At 41.3% G+C, this 23,849-nt stretch overlaps 1 protein-coding gene across 1 annotated transcript; it reads left to right on the top strand.

Annotated features, from left to right (window-relative positions):
* The first annotated feature begins 3,913 nt into the window (after positions 1–3,913).
* Positions 3,914–23,476, top strand: LOC134087076 (MAP kinase-activated protein kinase 2-like). Its single transcript, XM_062540290.1, has 10 exons — positions 3,914–4,556; positions 7,027–7,166; positions 7,719–7,783; positions 8,557–8,636; positions 8,744–8,870; positions 9,006–9,081; positions 9,215–9,339; positions 10,087–10,172; positions 22,713–22,790; positions 22,907–23,476. Exons 1-10 carry the CDS (start codon positions 4,398–4,400, stop codon positions 23,030–23,032), a joined length of 1,062 nt encoding a protein of 353 aa, XP_062396274.1. The 5' UTR covers positions 3,914–4,397; the 3' UTR covers positions 23,033–23,476.
* The last annotated feature ends 373 nt before the right edge of the window (positions 23,477–23,849 follow it).

The following is a 23,849-nucleotide window of genomic DNA, read 5'->3' as shown; positions in this document are numbered from 1 at the left end:
CGTAACACAAAATACGTCCGGGTAGGAAACAAGTTATTCTAATATTTGCATTCCTATTAGAGGACAAATCAGAATCAGTTTTATTGGCCAAAATTGCAACTCCGTCTCATCTTTGCTTCTTAAAGTACCCAACAATCACTTTACATATGAAGAATGAAAACAGAAATGACAGGGAAACATACTAAACACTGGTATACAAATATATATATTAATATAACACAATAAAATATAAAATATACAATAACCAATTTAAATATAGGCTAAATACAGTGCAAGGCAGTACAGTGTAATGGTAATATATTAATAACAATAGGATATTAATTGTAAGGTTAATTATAGCCTACATGAGGTACTGTGGATGAGCAGAACAGTGGTGATTATACATTTGTTCAGTGTAAGGGTTGGGGCTATTTCCGAGTGTTCAACGGAGTGGCTGCTTGGGTAAAAAAGCTGTCTTTGTGTCGGCTGGTTTTGGCAAACAGTGTGCTGTGTCGTCCATGTGCGCTGTATCAGGGAAGGAGGTTGAACATTTTGTGACCAGGATGTCATCCAGGACCGGTACAGGTCCTGGATGAAGGGGAGGTCAGCTCCAATGATCCTCTCTGCAGCCCTAATAGACCTCTGAAGTTTGCCTAAATAGAGATTCGGTATCGTATTTTTTGTCTATGGGAAAGTAACATGGGGATTTCGAATTATCGCACCTGTTAAACTCTCGTGGGGACGAAGAAATTGGAAATGCAGACATTTTCCCCTACAAAGTTTTGTCCTCTGCCTTTAAGTGGATACTGTGATCTTCGGTGGGTTAAGACGGCACAATTTGATATTTGCTACCCTAGAGCTATAACTTAGGCCTACAATGCAACTTGCCATAGGCAGTTAGCTTCAATTAACACACGGATCTCCTTATATGGGCAAAGATGGCAGCTTTGGATCCTTTTTGTAGGCGAACTTCAGATATCTATTGTCCGTTGCAGTCTGGCCCTTTCCCGTTTGGTGGCTGACCCAAACATAACAGTGAGGTGCAGATGACAGACTAGATGATGGCTGAGTGGTCAGCAGCACCTTAGGCAGATTTCACTTCCTTTGCTGTTGCTGGGCCTTTTTCTGGACAGAGTCAATGCGCAGTCCCAGATGTCAGAGACCATAATCCCAATATGAAAAAAAACGAGGACATTTCTAGTTTGATCTGTTCAGTCTGATTGAAATACATACAAGTTTTAGCTAAAAAAAAACTGGGACATAGGTCGTTTTTCTGCATTTTTCTGGGGACAGGCAACCAAAAACTGGGACTGTCCCCTGAAACCGGGGATGTCTGGTCACCCTATTCCAGTGCCACAAAGTATCTAATCAGGCCAATTGGGAATTATTATAAAAGAGGCCTACACATATAACTATTTGTAATACACTTGATGCTTACCTATGTAGCATCTTTTAATAGAATAGAATAGAATAGAATATACTTTTTTGATCCCGTGAGGGAAATTCGTTTCTCTGCATTTAACCCAATTTAACCGAATTAGTGGACACACAGCACACACACAGTGAGGTGAATCACACACTAACCCAGAGCAGTGAGCAGCCTGCCCAACCAGCGGCGCTCGGGGAGCAGTGAGGGATTAGGTGCCATGCTCAAGGGCACTTCAGCCGTGGCGGACTGGTCGGTAACCCTCCGGTTACAAGCTCGAAGCCCTAACCAGTACACGACGGCTGCCCACTAATCATGCAACGTGTGTCCAAAGGTCACTAGCCTAACTTGCTACTAACTAACTTTTAACTAAAGTAGTTACCTTCAGCTCTGAGTGGAGAGACCCAATAACACAACATCTGTTTTTGTCTTGCCTTACAAGATACACTGTACTTGAATCCACAGAAATGGGAACTGACAATGAACGATTGGTAAAATGTCTACATTTCATGTGCAGCAGTAGTTGAGGTTTGCAGTACCTTTGGAATGGCTGTACCTCCTAACCAGTAAACAAATTTAGATGGGTGAAAGGCTAAGACTGAGTTCTCACTTTGGCATGAAATCTGGGTTTTGTGTGTTGAAAGAATCTCTCTTCAAGTTATAGGGGTGAAATGAACAGATGGAGACTAAATTGAGAACATGTGCAGTGCAGCCCAGTGGCAAGATTGTCTGGACTAACAGCACTAAATCATGCATAGCCTACAGTAAAAGCTGAGACCTGCAGACCCAGGTTGGACTGATACTCCCCTGCAGTCTCTCCCTCATTGCTACAGCGTGGTATGCAGGGCATGGGTTATATATTCAGGGAGACAACCTTGTGTTTTTGTCCAGGGTCCATTCCATGGACTCCATGGCTGTGCAGTATCAGTTTTGGTCCAAAACCTGAATTTGCAAGGGGCTCCACCCCTGGATCAGTTGGCAGTAGCACATTATCTGTCATGTAATGCGTGACAACCAGGTTAAATGTTGCAATGAATGATACACACTAATCTGGAAATGCAGAAGAGGCTCACTCAAAACTTAAGCTACTTGATTTGTTGGAAACTGTAGGAAATATGCCTTTCATTTTATCCATCCAGGGGTAGTGTACACACATACTTGGAGCTCATCAGGAGCACACACACACATACACACACACACACACACACACACACACACACACACACACACACACACACACACACACACACACACAAACACTGTACCTGGAGCTATCCTTGAACTGACACTTGGGGTTGCTCAAGGTCACCTCATTGGTAGAATGTGTGTCCTAGTCCCATCTAAAAACTCTATTCAGTCTCTGCCTGTGAGATGCGGAGTCCCTGAGCTGTCCAGGGCATGTTCCAGGAGAGGTTCAGTCTCTGCCTGTGAGGTGCAGATTGATAAATAACTAGATGTACCGCAAAGCAATAAAAAAAATATGACCGCCGCTCAGTCCTGCACATTCTTAACCTGACTCTCGCCAGATCCTTGTAGTTCGCTGAGCTTCAGACAAGGATCTGGGACTTCTTGATAGGAGATATATTTCTGAAGGCGGGGCCTTGTAAAACATCCTTGCATGTGATTTGATAAGCCACTTGTCCGTTATCTTGAATGACGTGCTAGGCTACTTCAAGCTCTTGCTAAACCCAGTCGGAAGAAGAGTGAAAACATCCTTGCCACTAATAAATGTCTTCAAAACCATTCTCTGTTCATCTTTTAAAGAATGAATACTCGATAGATTCGACAAAACGGTTGAAATAGCAGAATCAATGTCAGCACAAGACTCCTCACTGCGTGCCGCCATTGTTGTTTGAATCAAACACTCGCTTCGGCGCTCCTGATTGGTTAATAATGTTTTGCTCCCTGGAAGGAGTTTAGATTGCCCTCGAGCCCAGACCCTTGTGTGGAGCTCAGCGAAACGCCTCTGGTGGAGCATGGCGGAACTACAAGGGTCTGGCGAGAGTCAGTGTGTGTGTGTGTGTGTGTGTGTGTGTGCGCGTGTGTGCGCGTGTGTGTGTTTATGTGTGTGCATGTGGGTGTTCGTGCATGTGTGCGTGTGTTTATGGGTTGGTTTATGTGTGTGTTTGTGCAGGTGCATGTTTGCCTGCCTGTCTACTGTGTGTGCATGTATGTATTGTGTGTGTTTATGCCTGTGTGTGTGTGTGTGTGTGTGTGTGTGTGTGTGTACGTGCATGTGTGTGAGTGTGTGCGTAGCCTACTTGTGTGTAGGCCTATGTACAGTTAGCCTATTATGGCAATTTCACTTTACTGCCCTCTCATGGGTCAATTCGTATTTCAGTCCTAATTCCACAAAATAATGCATCCATCTTGGTGTAAAAGACGCCAAAAGACATGCTTGTGATAGCCTACACTGTAAAAAGTCGTGCCACTTTTGTACTGAGACGCATAGAGTTGCAGAACTATGCCTTTAAGGACCGCACCACTGTCACTACCCGACATGGAGTGTGAGGTCATAGGCAGGAAACATCTCTGGCTGTCTGTCATCGGTATCTTGACAAGGGCTTAGAATCGATTGTTGGTAAATCCTCTTCAGTTTAGGGAGACGAAAAATGTAGTGCAGGAATATTGGATGGATACCACTGAGTGGTACCAGGAACTGTTTTCCACGATTTTAACGTTTTTGTTCATCGGATACTTTCGTTTTGGCCGATAAACATCCGGAAGAGTAATGACAAATTTGACCGAGAAATTAGGACGCTTTTAAAAGTTGATCATCGGTGGGTGAATGTGGCATTTACCCACATCCATGTAAGAAGACGAGGCGACATGCGCCATATAGATCCGTCGGTTCACAAACTAATTGGATAGCCTGGGAAATCCTTAATACATCCGCTGCTACGACAGTGTGTGAGCTTAAGTCTCAGGCTACTTTTTCAGTTGACAATTTATCAAAATAGGAAGGTATAAATAGGCTAAATGATATTTAATCATGTCCCATGCACAAAATCAAGCAAAAGCGATCCCGGGATTGAAGAAGAGCGTTATAACGGAAGAATACAAAGTTACGAGTCAAGTACTTGGTATGGGCATAAATGGCAGGGTCCTGGAAGTATTTCGGAAGAGCAACGGTCAAAAGTACGCCTTAAAGGTAATCCTAATTTCCATTCATTTGTTAGCATGACTATATAAGTTTGGTAATGGGCCCCGCCTGTTTAAAGGCGGGTAGAGAGAGGGGTCTGAGTGTATCCAGGTCTTCGCCCACAGCTCTAACTAAATGAATGAGGTCCCTATGCCGGAGATCTTATAGGAACAATGATTTACTGTGTTTTGTCCTGAAAATATGTTATGAATGCCCCCAATTGAATGTCTGTGCGGTGGAACAGGCAATATCCTTCAGATTTCCTGTAAAATGCATGCAGGCCTTGGGTGAGCGCCAGTCATTCTGTGAGCCAAACACAGCACCATAATGTGTGCGGATGGGCGTCAGTGGTCTTATGTCTACGCAGTCTTCTTTACTTTCACAAGTGTTGTAAGGGTTGGAACACAAAAGTCTGAGCTTCCTGCTTACTCTTGATGGTCTTGCCTTGTGTAGGCCTTCCATTAAGGTTACAGTGCACTCAACTTTTACAGCGAGGTCATTGGGTCACAGGCAGACCTTTGAATTTCATTTTGCAATGAAATGGTTCACGGAAGGCCAAAGTCTTGCTTTGATGTAATTTTGCACCTTTCATTGCGACTAGTTTCAAGAAACCTATCTGCACAGCACTAAATCTCTTCACATTGAGGGGCCAAGGAGGATATATAGTTCCCATCCCCCAAAAAACGTAAAAGAGCTATAACATTACGCTAGAACACTCCTCTATGGTGAGGAGATAACAATTGATCTGCACCATAGAACAGCTGGTGACCACACACCATAGTCCCTCAAGGTATGCACACATACCAGAGAAAGACGGCTATTTCATATAGCCAGACATGCGCTAGTCATTCACCAGTGAGCATTATGTCACACTGATGCCACTGCAGACAAGCGAACGTACTATGGGTGACTATGCTCAGGACTAAAGTTGTTGTTTTTGTTTGTTGTTTGTTTGTTTAGTAGCGACGGCGCCATGTTCTCATACAGCAACATCTGTTGTGTGCCGTTCTGGGAGGGCGGGGAGGGAACGTGGAGGTGTACCTTGGTCTCAGCCTGTGCCAGACATCTCGTGCTGTCCCTGCTTCCAGGACTTGGCTCTGGTAACCCTCTTAGCGGAGGAGGGACGGGTGTGTTTGTTGCTAAATGTAGTCTGCTGTGAGAGAGCCAAGCAGAGTAAAGTATGCTATGGGGATTATCCTGGGCTGTGCAGGAGATGAAGAGACACTCAACAACTCTGAGCACTGGTCAAGGGGTCAGAACACACTGTGTTTGGGATGGACATGTTAGTGAGCCCGTAGTAGGACTGAGACCAAGAAGTTGTTCTACCAAAATCCTGGCCATGTTTGGACAATGTCTCATTGAAAAACATTGCTTGATTTTTTTTCTCCCCTGTGTTCCATTGTCCGTGTTCCTAAATGATTCAAGGAATGGCTGAATGGCACGTTGCCAATTCCAAAGAGTCAATATTTTCACAATCAGTTGGAGTCTGTTGGAAATTGAGTAATGTAAAACATATGTTGTCCTCAAAACATACCTTTTTTCCAAATGCTTTGTTTTTCAACACACAGTTTGAGGAGATTGGCTGTGGTTCTCAGTGGGTCCCTGTGGTTACTCTCCTCCTGTGGGTCAGCTTTTCTACCAACTGTAAAATGTAACGAGCCAGGACACACTCATTTAACAGGCATTTCAAACCACCCATTGTTCAGGATTGTTGTCTACTGTATCTGCAAGCGACTCCATTCCAGGGACCTATCATTGCTCCACGTTCCTTTATGTAACTCAGTGCCTGTATAGACTCTGTGATTGTATGCATATGTGTGTGTTTGCGCACAGGTGTTACTGCCTCCTAAAACTTTTTGGTCTGAGTTCATTAACATGTGAAAAGTGAGTGCTATATGGTCTAGACATGCTGTGATTATAGTATAGTAAAACCTTTAGCTTTTAAATGCAGGCATGCACGCTACCCACATTCTCTGCTAATGCCATACAGACTCACATACTTTCTAACTCCTGGAAGCCTCTCTGAATATATTAACGCAGACAAGCCCATTGGAGTTCATCCATACACAGACATGCACACAAGACGTGCAGATGCTTAGGATATGGAGCTGCCTTGTTTGGCATTCTGCTGGTTCAGGCGCACTAGCTAAGCTTCTGTCTGTCAGGATAAAATGACATCAGGCTGATTTAAGTGGAGCAGCTAAGAGCTTTCCATTAGATCTTAGATCCATATGAAGATGTCAATGAATAAAGGGATGGTCCTCCCCTCCCCCACATCCTTCCTGTCTCTCCTCCTCTCTTCCTGTACAGTAGTGCTGCGCAGTAATGGAAATGTTTGATTAGACATCAGCACACGTGCAAACATTGTCATTCTCATTCATCCACTTTATCCATCTCGTCCATGAAAATCTACAGTAAACACCGCCCTTGTATTGCATGTCATACTCACTCATTCACTCGGTTTCTTGGTGTCTTGTAGATGCTGCTGGACTGCCCCAAGGCTCGGCGAGAGGTGGAGCTGCACTGTCGAGCCTCTACATGCCCTCACATTGTGGGCATCGCTGACGTCTACGAGAACCTCTACCAGGGCAAGAAGTATCTCCTCATCGTCATGGAATGGTGTGTTTCTTGCCTCACGCAGCCTAGAATGACGTAGCACATGTGGCGGTAATAACAAGCCCTGCGTCAGTGTTATTATTATGCACACCACACGTTAATGGGTTTCTTTTGGATCAGAATCATTTGCCACAGCAGTGAATCCTGAAAGGCTGAGTGCAAAGTTTCCATTCAGTCAAAGGGCTCTGGGTAGCATTCACTATTTGTCTGTATAAAGAAAGCATAAAGACCATTCATTTCCATTGGCAGGTCCAGCTGTTTAAGATGCATGTGTAACACTCTTCTATTCTGTACTTTACTTGAAATGGACTCATGGCCAATATATATATTTATGAGTCATAGACTGCTATTATAATATACATTTATGAGTCATTAGACTCTTGTATAATACATGTATGAGTCATTACTAAGCAGAATACCTATTTCCTCCTTCACCTCAGAAGTCCTTCTTTGCAAATATCACCTTACAAGTTGTTTTGTATTTGAACACCTTTTGTGTTTGTCGCTCTAAAATTCAGTGACACAACTTTCCTTGCTTAAATGTTTCCATCCCAGTATGGAAGGGGGTGAGCTGTTCAGTTGCATCCAGAAGAGAGGAGACCAGTGCTTCACAGAGAGAGGTAGTGTGTGTGTGTGTGTGTGTGTGTGTGTGTGTGTGTGTGTGTGTGTGTGTGTGTGTGTGTGTGTGTGTGTGTGTGTGTGTGTATGGTGTACTCTGTGTTGCTACTAATACAAAACCTCACACTTGTACTGTCTACAACCAAAGATACTTTATTTCTTTAATTAATCAACCCTCTGTTATAACACTGTCCTACCAACTCGGAGGTATCTCAGTTCATTTACTGAATATGTTCTTGGTATGAGCGTATCCCTCGGCCACTAGGATGGCAAACCAATCAGGGACCAGAGGGGATGACGTTGCAGTTTATAGAGTGTTTCTGGCCATGGTAGAGTTAGATGAAGCAATAAAATGGTAGTAACCACCAAACATGAATAACTGCAGTCGGAAGAAATTATGCATTTATTCTATAAATGTAAATGCAAAGTTTCTTTACTGCCAATGTACTGTGTTATCCCTGATGTAGTTAGTTAGATGGGTTCAGTGATTTCAGAGTTAATGCAAAGTCTATGCCCATTAGGATGCTATGATCAAAAATATCCCTTGTGTGGTGCGTTTCCAGACCCTTCAATGTGAATGGGTTTGGTGAAACCAGGCTACCGGATGGAAAATAAATGTATATAAAATTGTGTGTGTGTGTGTGTGTGTGTGTGTGTGTGTGTGTGTGTGTGTGTGTGTGTGTGTGTGTGTGTGTGTGTGTGTGTGTGTGTGTGTGTGTGTGTGTGTGTGTGTGTGTGTGTGTGTGTGTGTGTGTGTGTGTGTGTGTGTGGACAGAGGCTTCAAACATCATGAAGCATATCGGAGAAGCCATCCAGGCCTTACACGCCATCAACATTGCACATAGGGATGTCAAGGTACGTTAAGACAAACATATCTCCAGAAGAGAGGGTCTGTAACTTAATAGCACTTCCGATTAACCTTGGTCTTTGTTCTCTGTTCTAACCTCTGGCTTTTCTCTTAGCCCGAGAACCTCCTGTACACATCAAAACGATCAGACGCCGTGCTCAAACTGACAGACTTTGGGTTTGCCAAAGAGACCGTGTCACACAACTCACTAGCCACACCCTGCTACACACCTTACTATGTCGGTAAGAGAAGTAGGCGTCCAAGCAGAAACAGCAGTCTTTTGTAGGTGTTTTGGTGTTACAGTACATCTTCGCTCATTTTAGAGCAGTCTTGTGTGATTGGATGTTTATTTATGTGCACAATGTGGTCTCTTCCAGCCCCAGAGGTCCTTGGTCCAGAGAAATATGATAAGTCCTGTGATATGTGGTCCCTGGGGGTCATCATGTACATACTGTGAGTAGCACTGGTTGTGAGTTAAAGTGTGTAATTATAGTTGCATTCTTCACATTCCCACGTCCCTGATTTTTTTTGGTTTTGTTTTGGATCTTTCTTTGGAACCCACCCTTCCTTCCGTCCCTCTGTCCAGTCTGTGTGGCTACCCTCCGTTCTACTCCCTGCACGGCCAGGCCATGTCGCCCGGCATGAAGACGAGAATTCGGAACGGCCAGTACGGGTTCCCCGCCGACGAGTGGTCGGATGTGTCAGAGGAAGGTATTACCACTTGGAGGCCCGGGGCCTTTTCAGGCAGCTATACCTTGATATTTTTAAGTTTTTCATCTAACTAAAAACGTCTATGCAGAGATGGCACATATGGTTATATTCTAGAGGTCCTCCACAATAAGTATATGTGAGAAAAGTGGATGTAATGAAATGACTTTTTATTATAATTCCGTGTAAACACAACTATTTAAAAAATGATTTTCAAAGGTCAAAGTTCAAAGGTAAAAAACACACTATAAATATATATCGAGCTAAGACTTTTTTTTTTTTTAAGATTATTTTTTGGGCTTTTTATGCCTTTATTTGGACAGGATAGTAGAGAGAATGACAGGAAGTGAGTTGGAGAGAGTCGGGGTGGGATCTGGAAAGGACCACGGGGCGGGAATCGAACCCGGGTCGCCAGCGTACGGTGCAGGTGCCCCAGCCAGTTACGCCACTGCCGGGGCCTAAGACTTTTGAAGTTTGAACCTTGAAAACAACAGAACAATTTAGTTTAAAGTTTAAACATTGTTTATTTAGAGCAAACTAAATAGAATCTGTAAATGGACAGTGCACAGTGATTTTGTCTTATTAGTAAACCAGTTTGTTACATAAAATGGCACTGACACTGGCCAGGTCAAGTGTCAGTTTTAATAGAAGGAACAATCAGTTTATTGCCAAACAGCTGTAAAGCTATACAATTCTTAGTGTATGAAAATGCACAGGTAAGACTGGAATGCTGTCTCTCACTCTCTACAGCAAAGCAGCTGATTAGGCTGTTGCTGAAGACAGAACCCACCGAGAGGATGAATATCACAGAGTTCATGAACCACCCCTGGATACAGGTGAGACATCACTCACACTTATGAAACATCAGACCACTCTGTCATGTATACATACAACCTCAGCAAATAACCAACATTCCACTTGCCAATCAGATTATTTGAAGATAGTGTAAACACAAAGTTGGTGAGTCTGATAAATGTGTAAAATGAAATAATACTACTAAATATAGCCGCAAGCGGCGATGGCGGGCCCGAGCACCTGCGGTGCGGACCCGTGACATTTCGGAATCTAACAAAGCAACATGTACTTGTTGGTGGGCATGTACATGAGCAACACACATGCCCACCAAATTTGGTTAATTTTCATCAATGTCTGTGTCAACAACAACAGACAACAGGCTAGGTGGCACCATAGAGTCCCTAAGCCACACCCTAGGCCAGAGCTCTGTCTCTGACTAGAGGTAGCAATAACACACCAAATGTGGTTCATTTTCATGGATGTATCAACCACAACAGACAATGCGCTAGGTGGCGCTATAGAGTCCCTAAGCCACACCCTCAGCCAGAGCTCTATCTCTTAATAGCGATGGCAATAACACATGTGCCCACCAAATTTGGCTCATTTTCGTGAATGTATGTGTCAACCAAAACAGACAACGCACTAGGTGGCGCTATAGAGTCCCTAAGCCACACCCTAGGCCAGAGCTCTGTCTCTGACTAGCAATAGGAATAACACACAAGCCCATCAAAATTGGTTAATTTTCGTGAATGTATGTGTCAACCACAACAGACAATGCGCTAGGTGGCGCTAAAGAGTCCCTAAGCTCTGTCTCTGACTAGCCATAGCAATAACACACAAGCCCACCAAATTTGGTTCATTTTCGAGAATTTTTGTGTCAACCACAACAGATAACGTGCTGCTATGTGGCGCTATAGAGTCCCTAAGCCACACCCTTGGCTAGAGCTCTGTCTCTGACTAGCAATAGCAATAACACACAAGCCCACCACATTTGATTAATTTTCGTGAATGTATGTGACAACTACAACAGCCTATATGTTAGGTGGCGCTATAGAGTCCCTAAGCCACACCCTTGGCTAGAGCTCTGTCTCTGACTAGCAATAGCAATAACACACAAGCCCACCAAATTTGGTTCATTTTCGTGAATGTTTGTGTCAACCACAGCAGATAACGTGCTGCTAGGTGGCGCTATAGAGTCCCTAAGCCACACCCTTGGCTAGAGCTCTGTCTCTGACTAGCAATAGCAATAACACACATGCCCACCAAATTTGGTTCATTTTCGTGAATGTTTGTGTCAACCACAACAGATAACGTGCTGCTAGGTGGCGCTATAGAGTCCCAAAGCCACACCTTAGGCCAGAGCTCTGTCTCTGACTAGCAGAAGCAATTCCACATATAGCTGCCAAATTACATCCAATTCAAAACCTTTTTTCTGCCTATAACACCAACTTCCTGTTTCTTAATAAAACGCCATAATTACATTGCATGTAAATGCAATGTACTGTTATCACTGTTCTTCTTCTTATAATTATTATTATATCTTCCGACCAAAATCAACGATCAGAGGCTCTAGAACCACTGAACCGTTTGACGTCATTCAAACACTCCTACACAGGACTAGGGATGGGAATCGAAAACCGGTTCTCGTTCAGAACCGGTTCCCCATGTTTAGATTCCTTGGAATCGCTTGGCAGTTTTGCAAACGATTCCCTTATCGATTCCAATGGGCACGAAGGACGTTGCCACGCACGTTGCGTAGCTTACGCAAGATACGCAAGGTCCGTGGCGTCGTCAAGTTCAGCGCGGCCGACTGCCATGGATGCAGCACAAATGGGTTTACACCCGAAAGGATGACAACAGGGCAAGTACAAAGCAAAGTGGATATTTCTTCAACAGGAGGAAATACTACCAATGTGCAGAAACATTTCCGTAGGCTACAGTGAGTTCTATGACTTTGTAAGTAGGCTACACCGAACCAAAAGAAGAAATCAATCAGTGGTTGCGCAATGACATGTATCGATGCATGCCAAACACACAAAACTTCATAAGGCTAATTAAATGCAGAAAAGTATACACCAGTGTTCAATGCCCATTGCCCAATCAGTCTCAAATGCTAGTTAGTTTCAATAAGTTAGGTTATTAAGTTAGGCTACATTTGACGTTAGAGCACAAATGGGTCATTCCGTGTCAAATCACCCAATTTCAGCCAATTTGGAAAGTGACCCTCTCCAAAAAAATCTGAAATAAATCACAGGTGTTTGTAGCCTAGACCTATGCACAAATCTTAAATAGTATGTTTGGACCACTAATGGTTTAAAAACTGCAGCCCTTTGAAGCTTCAAGTCATTTTAAGCATTGTGGTGAACAATCCTTTTTGGTCAACTTGCAACGTTATTGGTTCGTTTGGTATTTCACACACATCAGTGAAACTATGTGAATGGAAGCACATTTTCCTGTTGAATTAAGAAATCTAATCAGATGAGACGTGTCTTGTGTAATTTCCCCTCTGCAAAGCTCTGAAAATGGCTATAAATTCATTATGTGAAAAGACATCATCACTTTTGAAGGCTTCTCATTCGAAAGGTATGTGCCACAAATTTCATCAGGTTTTTTTCCCACTCATATATGGACTATAAGGTCATGTCCATGCATCAACTTTGGTTGTAATCGTTGTCATATTGTCAGAGCATTTTGTTTTAATTGGGCTTGATTTTCAAAAAGCCCATTTTCGTCCTATCATTTCACCATGTGGACAGTTAACAGGATTTTTTTTAATTTTACCATATCACATTCTGTATGTGATGATCATCTGTCCAAAATGTGGGCTTGTTGCTGAGTTTCTTTATTGGAGATATGATTTTTGGAAAATATTCTCTATAAATCCACTGAACTTGCATTGGATCTGCAGTACCACTTTGCACCACATGGGGTGCTCTTTTAATACAATGGAAGTCAATGGAAGAGTAAGAGATTCACTTGTTTGCTGATATATATCCAATCTAAACACACATTTTATGGTTCATAGTTGAATTTCTCCAAGTAATTATTGCAACATGAACAACATACTACTCATAAATAAATCTTATTTAGAGAAAATAAGCGGATCAAGCAAATTATACACACATAAGACTGACTGGTCATCATACATACAAGATACTTGATGAGTTATCTCCTTTTCATGAATGCGTCTTGGATCCAGGCAGTAGCGTTTTGAGCCCTCATACCTTTTGATTAAAACTTTTATGTGATGGAAACATGCATGGTCATCTTCATCAAGTGAAATATCTGCTCTAAACTGCATCTGACGCTTTTTCTGCATCTGATAATGCACTGAATTCTTGAAACCCCTTTTTTCTTGAATATGTTCATGACTTTCATTTTCCAACTTCTATGGTGGTGTAGAAAACTGTTACAAAGATGGCAAGCTAAATCTTCTTGCTGCATGTATGATCAGTCAGTCTTATGTGTGTATATTTAGCTTGATCAGTTTATTTAGCTAAATAAGATTTATTTATGAGTAGTATGTTGTTCATGTTGCAATCATTACTTGGAGCAATTCAACTATGAACCATCAAATGTGTGTTTAGATTGGATATGTGCAGCAAACAAGTGAATCTCTTACTCTTCCATTGACTTCCATTGTATTAAAAGAGCATCCCATGTGGTGCAAAGTGGTACTGCAGATCCAATGCAAGTTCAGTGGATTTATAGAGAATATTTTCCAAAAATCATATCTCCAATAAAGAAACTCAGCAACAAGCCCACATTTTGGACAGATGATCCTCACATACAGAATGTGATATGGTAAAATTAAAAAAAATCCTGTTAACTGTCCACATGGTGAAATGATAGGACGAAAATGGGCTTTTTGAAAATCAAGCCCAATTAAAACAAAATGCTCTGACAATATGACAACGATTACAACCAAAGTTGATGCATGGACATGACCTTATAGTCCATATATGAGTGGGAAAAAAACCTGATGAAATTTGTGGCACATACCTTTCGAATGAGAAGCCTTCAAAAGTGATGATGTCTTTTCACATAATGAATTTATAGCCATTTTCAGAGCTTTGCAGAGGGGAAATTACACAAGACATGTCTCATCTGATTAGATTTCTTAATTCAACAGGAAAATGTGCTTCCATTCACATAGTTTCACTGATGTGTGTGAAATACCAAAAGAACCAATAACGTTGCAAGTTGACCAAAAAGGATTGTTCACCACAATGCTTAAAATGACTTGAAGCTTCAAAGGGCTGTAGATTTTAAACCATTAGTGATCCAGGTATACTATTTCAGATTTGTGCATAGGTCTAGTCTACAAACACCTGTGATTTATTTCAGATTTTTTCGGAGAGGGTCACTTTCCGGCACTGGGTGATTTGACACGGAATGACCCAAATGCAGTCCAAAACTGAAAACACTCCGAGGGCGCAAACCTCCGCCAGCGCCTCTGCAAAAGGGTTTAGCAGTAGCTAAACTTCATAATGATTATGATAAATGATATAGCCTAATAATTATAATAGCCTAATAAATAATAGGCTAAAGGCTTACATTTAAAGAATCAAAGAAAGAAAGCTGAATAGCCGCCTTGGCAGAAACAGGCAAATTGAGCGGACTGGTGCGATAGCCATAAGTCCTCCTCTCTTGGTCTCTTTGTGTAGGCTAGGCCTATGTGCAAGGGCAATTAAGAAGCAACAGAACAAGGAATAAGGTATTGTTTCTATCATGTGCCTTTATCTATTCGATGGAATGAGTAGGCTTTAGGCTAAGCCCGTGAACGCAAAGCAGATAAAACTTGCGGTCTTTATGCAACGTGTGTTGGCAGCCAAAATAATATTGCAAACGTTGCTTACAATCCTTAAATTATGACCCGAAATTATATTTAACTCAAATAAATAAGAACTCTTCTTAATATTGTTGATTAGTTGGTTTGATATTGTTGTCAATTAAAAGTCGTTGTACACCATGGGTTTCCAACACACTCGCTTGCCGCCCCGTTCTGAGGCTGAAGCAGGAGACGACATTTAAACACAATTGGAGGCATTCCAGCCAACGTATTTAATTAAAAGTAGGCTAAATCATGCATAGGCTACCTAAATACTCAATATAGGCTACTTGGCTAATGCCTACTGAATAAGGTTTCTATAAGCCTACAGCACCCACATTCAATGAATGAATGAAAGCGGCGCTCTGTCCCGTAATAAACAGCAGGTGGAAATACCGACACTGTTTCAACTACATGAAACGTAATCGTGATGCATCAAATACCCCCGAGCTTTCAGTGGTCATCAGTCACAACATTTAGCAATATAAGCAAACTGTCCAAAATTAATTAAATCCCAAACCAAATTGAAAATCTTTCGATTTTGATAGCCTACCGGTAGGCCTACATGTCTCACAATAAAACACGCAGACGGCCTGTCTCCAGTGCACGTCTGCCCCAAATAAAGTCCTCTGCTTTGTGCAGCCTAAGCAAATAAAATAATCTAGCCATAATTTGAGGATATATGGTATAGTTTAGCATAGACCTTTGAGATATAGAGGTTTGGTTTAGCATAGTACCTACTTTTAAACAAACACCTTTTTTTCTGTTTCACCGTTCATGTTAGTGCCATTTGCCTAGTTGTAGCACCTGCTATTTAACGGTTAACATTAAATTAACGCAGCCATCTAATGCATTTAATTTAGAAGATGACTGTGACAAGGGGCGGACTGGCTCAGAGGCTGGCAGTACATGTCTTAAACCTACCTTACACTGACAAGATTTGGGAAAGATGCTTGAAAGATTGTAGTCTTTTAACTAATGCCCCTCATTCAGACTTTACTCAAAAGACTACAGTCTTTCAAGAATCTTTCCCAAATCTTGTCAGTGTAAGGTAGGCTTTAGTCTACCTCTAGCCTCTCTTTTCACTTCTGAACTGAACTAAAGTTGATGCTACTTGATCGATTTGTTATTTTCTCCAAATGAGAGAATCGATAAGAGAATCGATAAAGAACCGAATCGTTTCGCAGAATCGAAAATGGAATCGGAATCGGAAAAATCTTATCAATTCCCATCCCTACACAGGACTTGTAACGGAGATTTGTTCTATTATTTTTCACATTTGTGAACTTTATACTTTTTGAGATATAAGATAAAAGAGTTCTAAAATCCAATAGAGTTAACGTTGAGATGCTTTGGCGGCAGATATGGATTGTTACGTAGTGCTCATTAAGCTACAGCTGTAGCAAAGAATCCTTCATTAGCCAGCTGCTCCGCTTTAACCCTCTCTGGCTGTAAACAGTGACTAGAAGAAGCAATCTAACGTTGATACTATGCCACGGAACGTTATCGTCTTCGTCTTGTCTCCTGCAGTAGCCCACTCCCATCTTGCTTCATTACAGTAACCGGTTAGCTCTAGGTGACGTTAGACCATACAATCAAACCCTAACGTAAGCACTATATTTAGCTAACGACAATCAAATTTAACGTTAGCTTCTAGCCACGCCAGTCAGCGTATAACCTGATAGACATGCCAGTTGTACCATTTAGGTTTAAGCCTTCTTCTCACAGCTAGTCGTTTGTACAGTACAAGCTACATTGTTATCATTCTCATCATTGCCATCATGTTTGTTGTTAGCAAGCTAGCTAACGTTATATTTGCTATATCATTTCCTCCTACCTGTTGCTGCATAGCATCATTCGTTTCACTGTAGGTGAACTTCAGTAACCTAGGCCTAGGGCTACTAAACAAAGTGTCAGCGCTTGCAACTCGTTTGAAGTTGGCAACTTTATTTCAGTCTATTATTTTAATAAATGAAGAGTTATTTTCCAAAATACTATCCACAATTTTAATGCATTTTCATGAATCACTTTTTAAATGTGGGTTTCCAAGTAATTTCAGTGGAACTGATTGGGTTATTGTTATTCATCTATTCTTATTGTGTCATACAGTGTGTTGTCTTTTTAACTAATACGTTTTACACAGCAAGCTTTTTACATTTACATGCAATGGTAATTCCTTCCATGGAATTACATTTTCTAGTTCAAACCTTCGCCATTTCGATATACTTTTGAAATTCAAAAATCTGGTCGCAATTCCTCTCGGGCAACCCCTCAAGATCATTTTAGTGCTTATATGACATGATTTCGATAAACCGTCTAGGAGAAGTGTTTCAAAATACATGATGTGCAAAAATCATAATCATAATCATAACTCAAATTCTTCTAAGATGCACTATGTAGTTTAAATGTAAAACTTGTTCAGATTCATACAACACACATGTCCACCAAATTTGGTTCATTTTCGTGCATGTATGTGTCAACCACAACAGACAGCGCGCTAGGTGGCGCTATAGAGTCCCTGAGCCACACCCTAGGCCAAAGCTCTGTCTCTGAGTTTCGATTGCAATTCTACAAATGGCTGCCAAATTACAAGAGTTTTAGAGCATGCCAAGTTGGTGTAAAAAAAAAAAACAGGTAAGACGGTGCAGCTACGGTGCAGCCACTTTCAGTGGCCGCACCTCGGTGCTCGGGCCTTAATAATCTGAGCAAAAACAATAGGGCCTTGCACCTATACGGTGCAGCCACTTTCAGTGGCCGCACCTCGGTGCTTGGGCCCTAAATATAGCCGCAAGCGGCAATGGCGGGCCCGAGCACCTGCTGTGTGGACCTGTGACATTTCGGAATCTAACAAAGCAACACGTACTTGTTGGTGGGCATGTGCATGAGTGACACACTCGCCCCATATATGAAGCTCACACAAGTGAACATTTGGCGGAAGTGCTGAGGGAAGTGGTAGTGGAGTGGAAATTGGACAGACAAAGTGCAACCATCCCTGTGACAACTGATATTGCAAAGAACATTGTGAATGCCTCACATGCAGCTGGATTGTTTCCACACATTGGATGTTTTGCCCAGAAAGGCAGAAGAGGTTGGGAGTAAACCAGGTTTCCCGTCTTTTGGGCAGAGTCAGGAGGGTGGTCACTTTTTTCCACAGAAGCACCACTGCAGCTGCTGTCTTACAGTCTAAACAAGTCATGCTCGCAAGTTGGTTCAAGATGTCATTACAAGGTGGAACTCCAGCTATGACATGATCACATGCTATTTAGAGCAACAAGCTGCTGTCTATTCTGCACTTGCAGAAAAAGAGATAAAAAATGCCAAAGACTTCATCACCCTCTCTGATCAAGATGTGACTGTTCTGGAAGATCTATGTCAGGTACAACCTTGATGAGTTCCGAACAGCAGCCTACTGTGTCTATGGTCATGCCACTACAACACACCACCCTGACATCCATGAAACACAGTGACACAGATTCAGCGATTGTAAAGGCTGTTAAAACTGCTATAGAGGCAAACTTTGAAGAGAGTTATTCAGACCCAAGTCTTCAACAGTTCCTGAATGAAAGCACTGCCTTGGATCCTAGGTTTAAGACTTTACCCCACCTGGATGACATATCTCGGAATGAGATCTTCAATTGTCTGGAGGAGAAAATCTTGCAAGAGCATTCCACACAGGTATGTGATCAATTATAGCTAATATGATGAAATAACCATGATATTCTGTAAAGTAAACGTTTTTTTGTATTTCACTCATTCTTGAGAATTTGCCAAAAACATCTCTCACTAAGAAAAGTGCTGATTCTGTTGGAAATTAATACCATTTCCATGAACAAAAAGAATCAAGGTTATAATCAGGGGGTCCTTTGCACAAATGTGAGGTTCTTTTAAAGGTTTATTTTATTTTTGTATTAATTTAATGATTATATGCTGGCCCATAACCTACAAAATCAGCTGTCCTCAAATAGGAGATAATTATTTTGACTTGATTAAATACACAAAAACAATAATTTAATTTAATGATATCTTTACCATATGAAAGAGTACATTATGTATTAGAAACTCCAAACAGTACGTTTTGAACACTATTTACTATTATTTTGTGGCTGTTCAAAATGTGTCCCACATATTCGTCACCACCGTCAGATATTTATAAAAGGCAATAAAATCAGGCAACTACAAGGTCAACTACATTCTTGAGGACCTCATTTTCGAACCTTCAGCCGTACTGCATGCTTTAAGATCACTCAAGCTCCCATTAGTTTGCTATTTTCTCTTAAAGTTGTTCATATTTTTGGACACCGCTACTGTCACAACCATAACATATCAACATCGTCTCTTTTGTATACAAAATATTAGATTAGATTATAAAATAAATGTATACTTTTAAAGAAGAGGTTTGAAGTAGCCAGCAATAGGATGGAAACCAGGTGGATGATGTGAATAATTCATGCATATCATGTGAAAGAGTAGATTTTTGTCACCACCATCAGGTTTTCTGCTTAACGGTGGTGAAAAAAGCCTCCAAATGGTCCTTAACGGAGGCTTTTTGGACCAAATAGTTAAATAAAGTTGTCAAGCAAGACTTGAGTGGTATTCATTTTGGAATTTTACGTTGTAATGAAACCACTGTCAACACCGTCAGATTAGTGTCACCACCTTCAGATTAATTTTTGTTTGTTTGAAATAAATATGCTTACAATATGTGTCTTCAGTGGTGTAGTTATTAAAGTAATAGTCTGTTTTAATACAAAAATATGATTGTTGAATAAAAAAAAAGCTTACTTTTTCTATTTAGGCTTAAAGTAAACGCTGTATAAGTACTGGAAAATGCCTATTTTATGAAAGGGGAGGTTGCACCGGTACATTGCTGAACAGCTAAGACCTTGGTCTACAATGACATACCTTCAGATTTTGTAATTTAACTAACTTTTTTTCCCCAAAAATAAAACCTGTTTAGGCAAATTCTCAAGAATCAGTGATTTGCATAATTTCACATTCATAATATTTCATGAATAGGCCTATTCACAATAGCTTGATTGTTGTGTTGTCACAGTTAAATATTATTTCTGCCTGCTCATTACCTAAACAACTGTGTTTTTGTGTGTGACTGTTTCAGTCTCATGCCTCAGGAGAAGGGTCCAGCCAAAGCCCTACAGAGGATCCAGAAGCTATAACACACGAAGGCAGCCCCCCAGCAAAAAGAACAGCACTCAGTGAACTGTTTGGTGATTTTTTCAGCACAGCCTCCCCTGCATCATCATCAGCAACCAAACCATGGCCTGATGTTGTGAAAGATGAGATTCAACTACAAAATGGTTAAAGTGATCTCTCTGGATTCAAATCCACTGAAATGGTGGAAAGATAATGAGCACCAGTACCCACATTTGTCCAAGCTTGCCAAATGTTATCTTGCTGTACAAGCAACAAGTGTGGCCAGTGAGAGAGTGTTCTCAACAGCAGGGTACATTGTGACAGCTCAAAGAGCAGCCCTCTCTCCAGAGAATGTGGACATTCTCATTTTCTTAAAGAAGAATATGAAAATATAAGAATCACAGTCTTGTCTGCCCATAGAAATGTAAATGTAAATAGTTAATATTTTGACACCTTCTCTTTCCATATCCCTCATTAAGAAGAACTTGAAACTGCAACATTGTTGTCTTGTTCTATTTTAAGATAAGGTTAATGTTTTTGACAACTCAAAAAGCAGTTCTAAACAATACATCTTAAGGAAGAATTTAAAAATCCTGTCATCATTGTCAGGGGATAGAGAGTAGTTATCTGTATGGTAAATGTTGAACTGGCTGGCTAAGACACTTAATTGTTCAGAGAATAATATGGGCATGGCTGTGTTATTGTTTTTGTTTGTTTTGTTGTGAACATGAATGTCATCTTCTGTGAAGACTGCAGTTACAAAAGAGAAACTAGATGACAGGTTATTTTTCTGAAGGTTCCAACTGACTGAAGATATAAGTTAGTGTTACATTATTTTGTTAATAAATGTTTTAAATCTGACAATGTAGTGTAGTGTGGTACATTGCAAACATAAAAATGGCATAGAAACTAGAGATGCACAATATATCGGCGGCCAATATATTATTGGCCTATAAGTGAAATTTTTTGAAATATTATTATCGGTCCGATAACAGAATTTCGGCTGATAATTTGCGCCGATATTTTAGCCCTAATTTCCCAACTACATAAGGCCCGTCTGGCTGCATGTTACTTGAGCTTGGTTGGCTACTTCTTCCTCAAAATAATGTCAGCTGTGTGGATGTATTTCATCATCTACGTTGAATCTATGCAGACCAAAACCTCTCTTGAACTGTCTTCATTTTAAGCTAAGCAGAGGGCTAAGCTCAGCCTACTCAGAGCGAATTGTTTTGCTGGTGTGTCTGCACTTTACCACTGCGCTAGTCGGGGAGACAAACTTTGGTGGGACAAATCAATAGATAAGTAGTTAGTTCTAAGTATTATATTTGCATTTTGTTCGGTTGGGTTTTGTAATATGACCGCTGCAGCACTGCAGGTTGTGCACAACAGAAGGTAGCCTACTATTACACTGGACAGCACTCGGCTAATTTGCCCGTCTTTTTTTGCGGTTCGGCTCGAGCAAATAGTGGGAGTGGCACATCGGGGATCAACAAGATACAGTCCAGGAGTTGCTGCTTTATTTAATTAACCGCTGCTAAAACTATACATACGTTTCCCACAAAACTCTGGTCTCTAGCTTTTTCACAACTTCTAGCCATTTATCTGCGTTGTGTTTTTACTCCATATGAGAACGCAGTGTCCCTTTAATCGCACCTCAATGACGTCACGTTCACTTACAGGAGCCACATAGGCTCAGGCTATTGCTGTTGTTGACTGCTGTACCACTGAGGACTATTATGAGTTATGTCCATCATTGGTGGTATACAATTACTGTAATTAAATGGTGCCTATTAGCCTACATGTTGTCCATTTCATATTTTTTTAAATAATATCAGTTATCTTATTGGCCACAACAAACCGATAAATATCGGTTATCTCTCTTATCGGCCCTAAAATTCCATATCGGCGCATCTCTAATAGAAACCTGTGTTTAAAAAAAAAAATGGAAAAATCGAGAATCGAATCGAACCGTGGCCTTAGAATCTAAAATGTAATCAAATCGAGGATTTGGAGAATCGTGACACCCCTAGTTGACACATATATTGTTGAAAATGAACCAAATTTGGTGGGCTTCTGTGTTATTGCTATCGCTAGTCAGATACAGAGCTCTGGCCTAGGGTGTGGCTTAGGGACTCTATAGCGCCACCTAGTGTGTTGTCTGTTGGTGGTTGACTCATACTTTCACGAAAATTAACCACTCAAGCACATGCCCACCAACATGCACATGTTGTTTTGTTAGATTCCGAAATGTCACAGGTCCGCACCACAGGTGCTCGGGCCTGCCATCGCCGCTTGCGGCTATACTTGTAATTGTTTCCTGTACCAAATCGTTCAAATGTAACTGTTCAAAGAAAACATGTTCACCACGAACGTTTGCCACTGTTTGCCCAATTTGAACGCACCTCTGGTATTGACTTGCTAACGTTGCAACACTTTTGGCTAAGTGTGAGCACACTCTGGTGATTTATGAGTTTTTAATCACTATTTGTGGAAAACGTTACCACTCAGTAAAATGTCATCTTTCGTGCAGAAACACAGATGCATTATTTTTTTCCAGAATTTGTGACTAATGTATTTGTGTCCTCTTAACTGTGCCCAGTCAATGGAAGTTCCCCAGACACCTCTCCACACAAGTCGAGTCCTGAATGAAGAACTAGAAGCTTGGGAAGAAGTGAAGGTGAGTGCCTTAGTAATAAAAGGAACATCTTGGCACATCTATAGTAGTGATCAGCCCTTGGATGACATCTGGATGAGTCTCAAAGTTTTTTTGTGTTTTATTCCCCCCATCTCCAGAAGGAAATGACCAGTGGCCTATCAGAAATAAGAGTGGACTATGACCAGGTCAGAATAAAAAATGTTCAAGACTCACACAATCCACTTCTGATGAAGAGGAGGAAGAAGGCTGGCCTTGCATCTTAAGAGCCACCAGGGCTACGAAACACACACACACACACACACCTCTTTAGTATGATTCTAAACACAACTACTTCACATCCAGCAATAAAGTTCATATTTTAGGTATGGAAGATTGCGTTTTTTACCCTGCAAGCAGTTTACACACAGTGACTTTATTATCTTCAGCTGTTTTCACTGAGATTTTATAATCCTGTTGCAGTGATGTATCATCATTACTGCAACGTCTCTTTCAGAAAATCCGTAAATAATCTGTTCCATATGGGAGCAGCATTGCGGCCTCACGCAGAGCACTCATAACGTGCACATGTACACAAAGGCAAATTACTAAACGCTTTTCTGATTCCATTCTTCTTTGTCCTCTCATGTCTCATGAGAACTGTCGCTCTCTACACAAAGTCTGAACACAATTCACCACCCTGTGTTAATAAAACTGCAGGTCTTATCATGCATGGTTGTCATGACGATTCTTTGTTCAAAAGTGCTCTTCAGGAAATGGTAAAAAAAAAAATGTGGGGGGGGGGGGGGGGTGAGTGGTGGTGATAGGAGAAGAGAGAAAAAGAGGGAAGGATTAAAGGTGCGTGCAGTCTGCAGTCTTAAAGGAACACTTCACCGTTTTTTTTTTTTTATTAAACTACATTATTCCCCTAATTAAGACGAGTTGATACATACCTCTCACGTTTCAATGCATGCACTCACTGGCTCTGGCGCGAGGCGCAACTTTGATAGCACTTAGCTAGCCCAATGCATTCATAGGATCCAAACAGAGATGAAGTTAGATAGATAAATAGATACTTTATTGATCCCCAAGGGGAAATTCAAG

The sequence above is a fragment of the Sardina pilchardus genome, chromosome 7 (genome assembly GCF_963854185.1).
Source record: "Sardina pilchardus chromosome 7, fSarPil1.1, whole genome shotgun sequence".
Classification (NCBI taxonomy): domain Eukaryota; kingdom Metazoa; phylum Chordata; class Actinopteri; order Clupeiformes; family Clupeidae; genus Sardina; species Sardina pilchardus.
This window is presented reverse-complemented; position numbering and strand designations above follow the sequence as displayed.

Excerpts from the sequence above, each read along its gene's own strand:
- LOC134087076 (XM_062540290.1), top strand. The coding sequence starts at position 4,398 with ATGTCCCATGCACAAAATCAAGCAAAAGCGATCCCGGGATTGAAGAAG. Across the intron at positions 7,784-8,556 it reads CCAGTGCTTCACAGAGAGAG|AGGCTTCAAACATCATGAAG; the intron begins GTAGTGTGTGTG and ends GTGTGTGGACAG. Across the intron at positions 9,082-9,214 it reads GGGGTCATCATGTACATACT|TCTGTGTGGCTACCCTCCGT; the intron begins GTGAGTAGCACT and ends CCCTCTGTCCAG.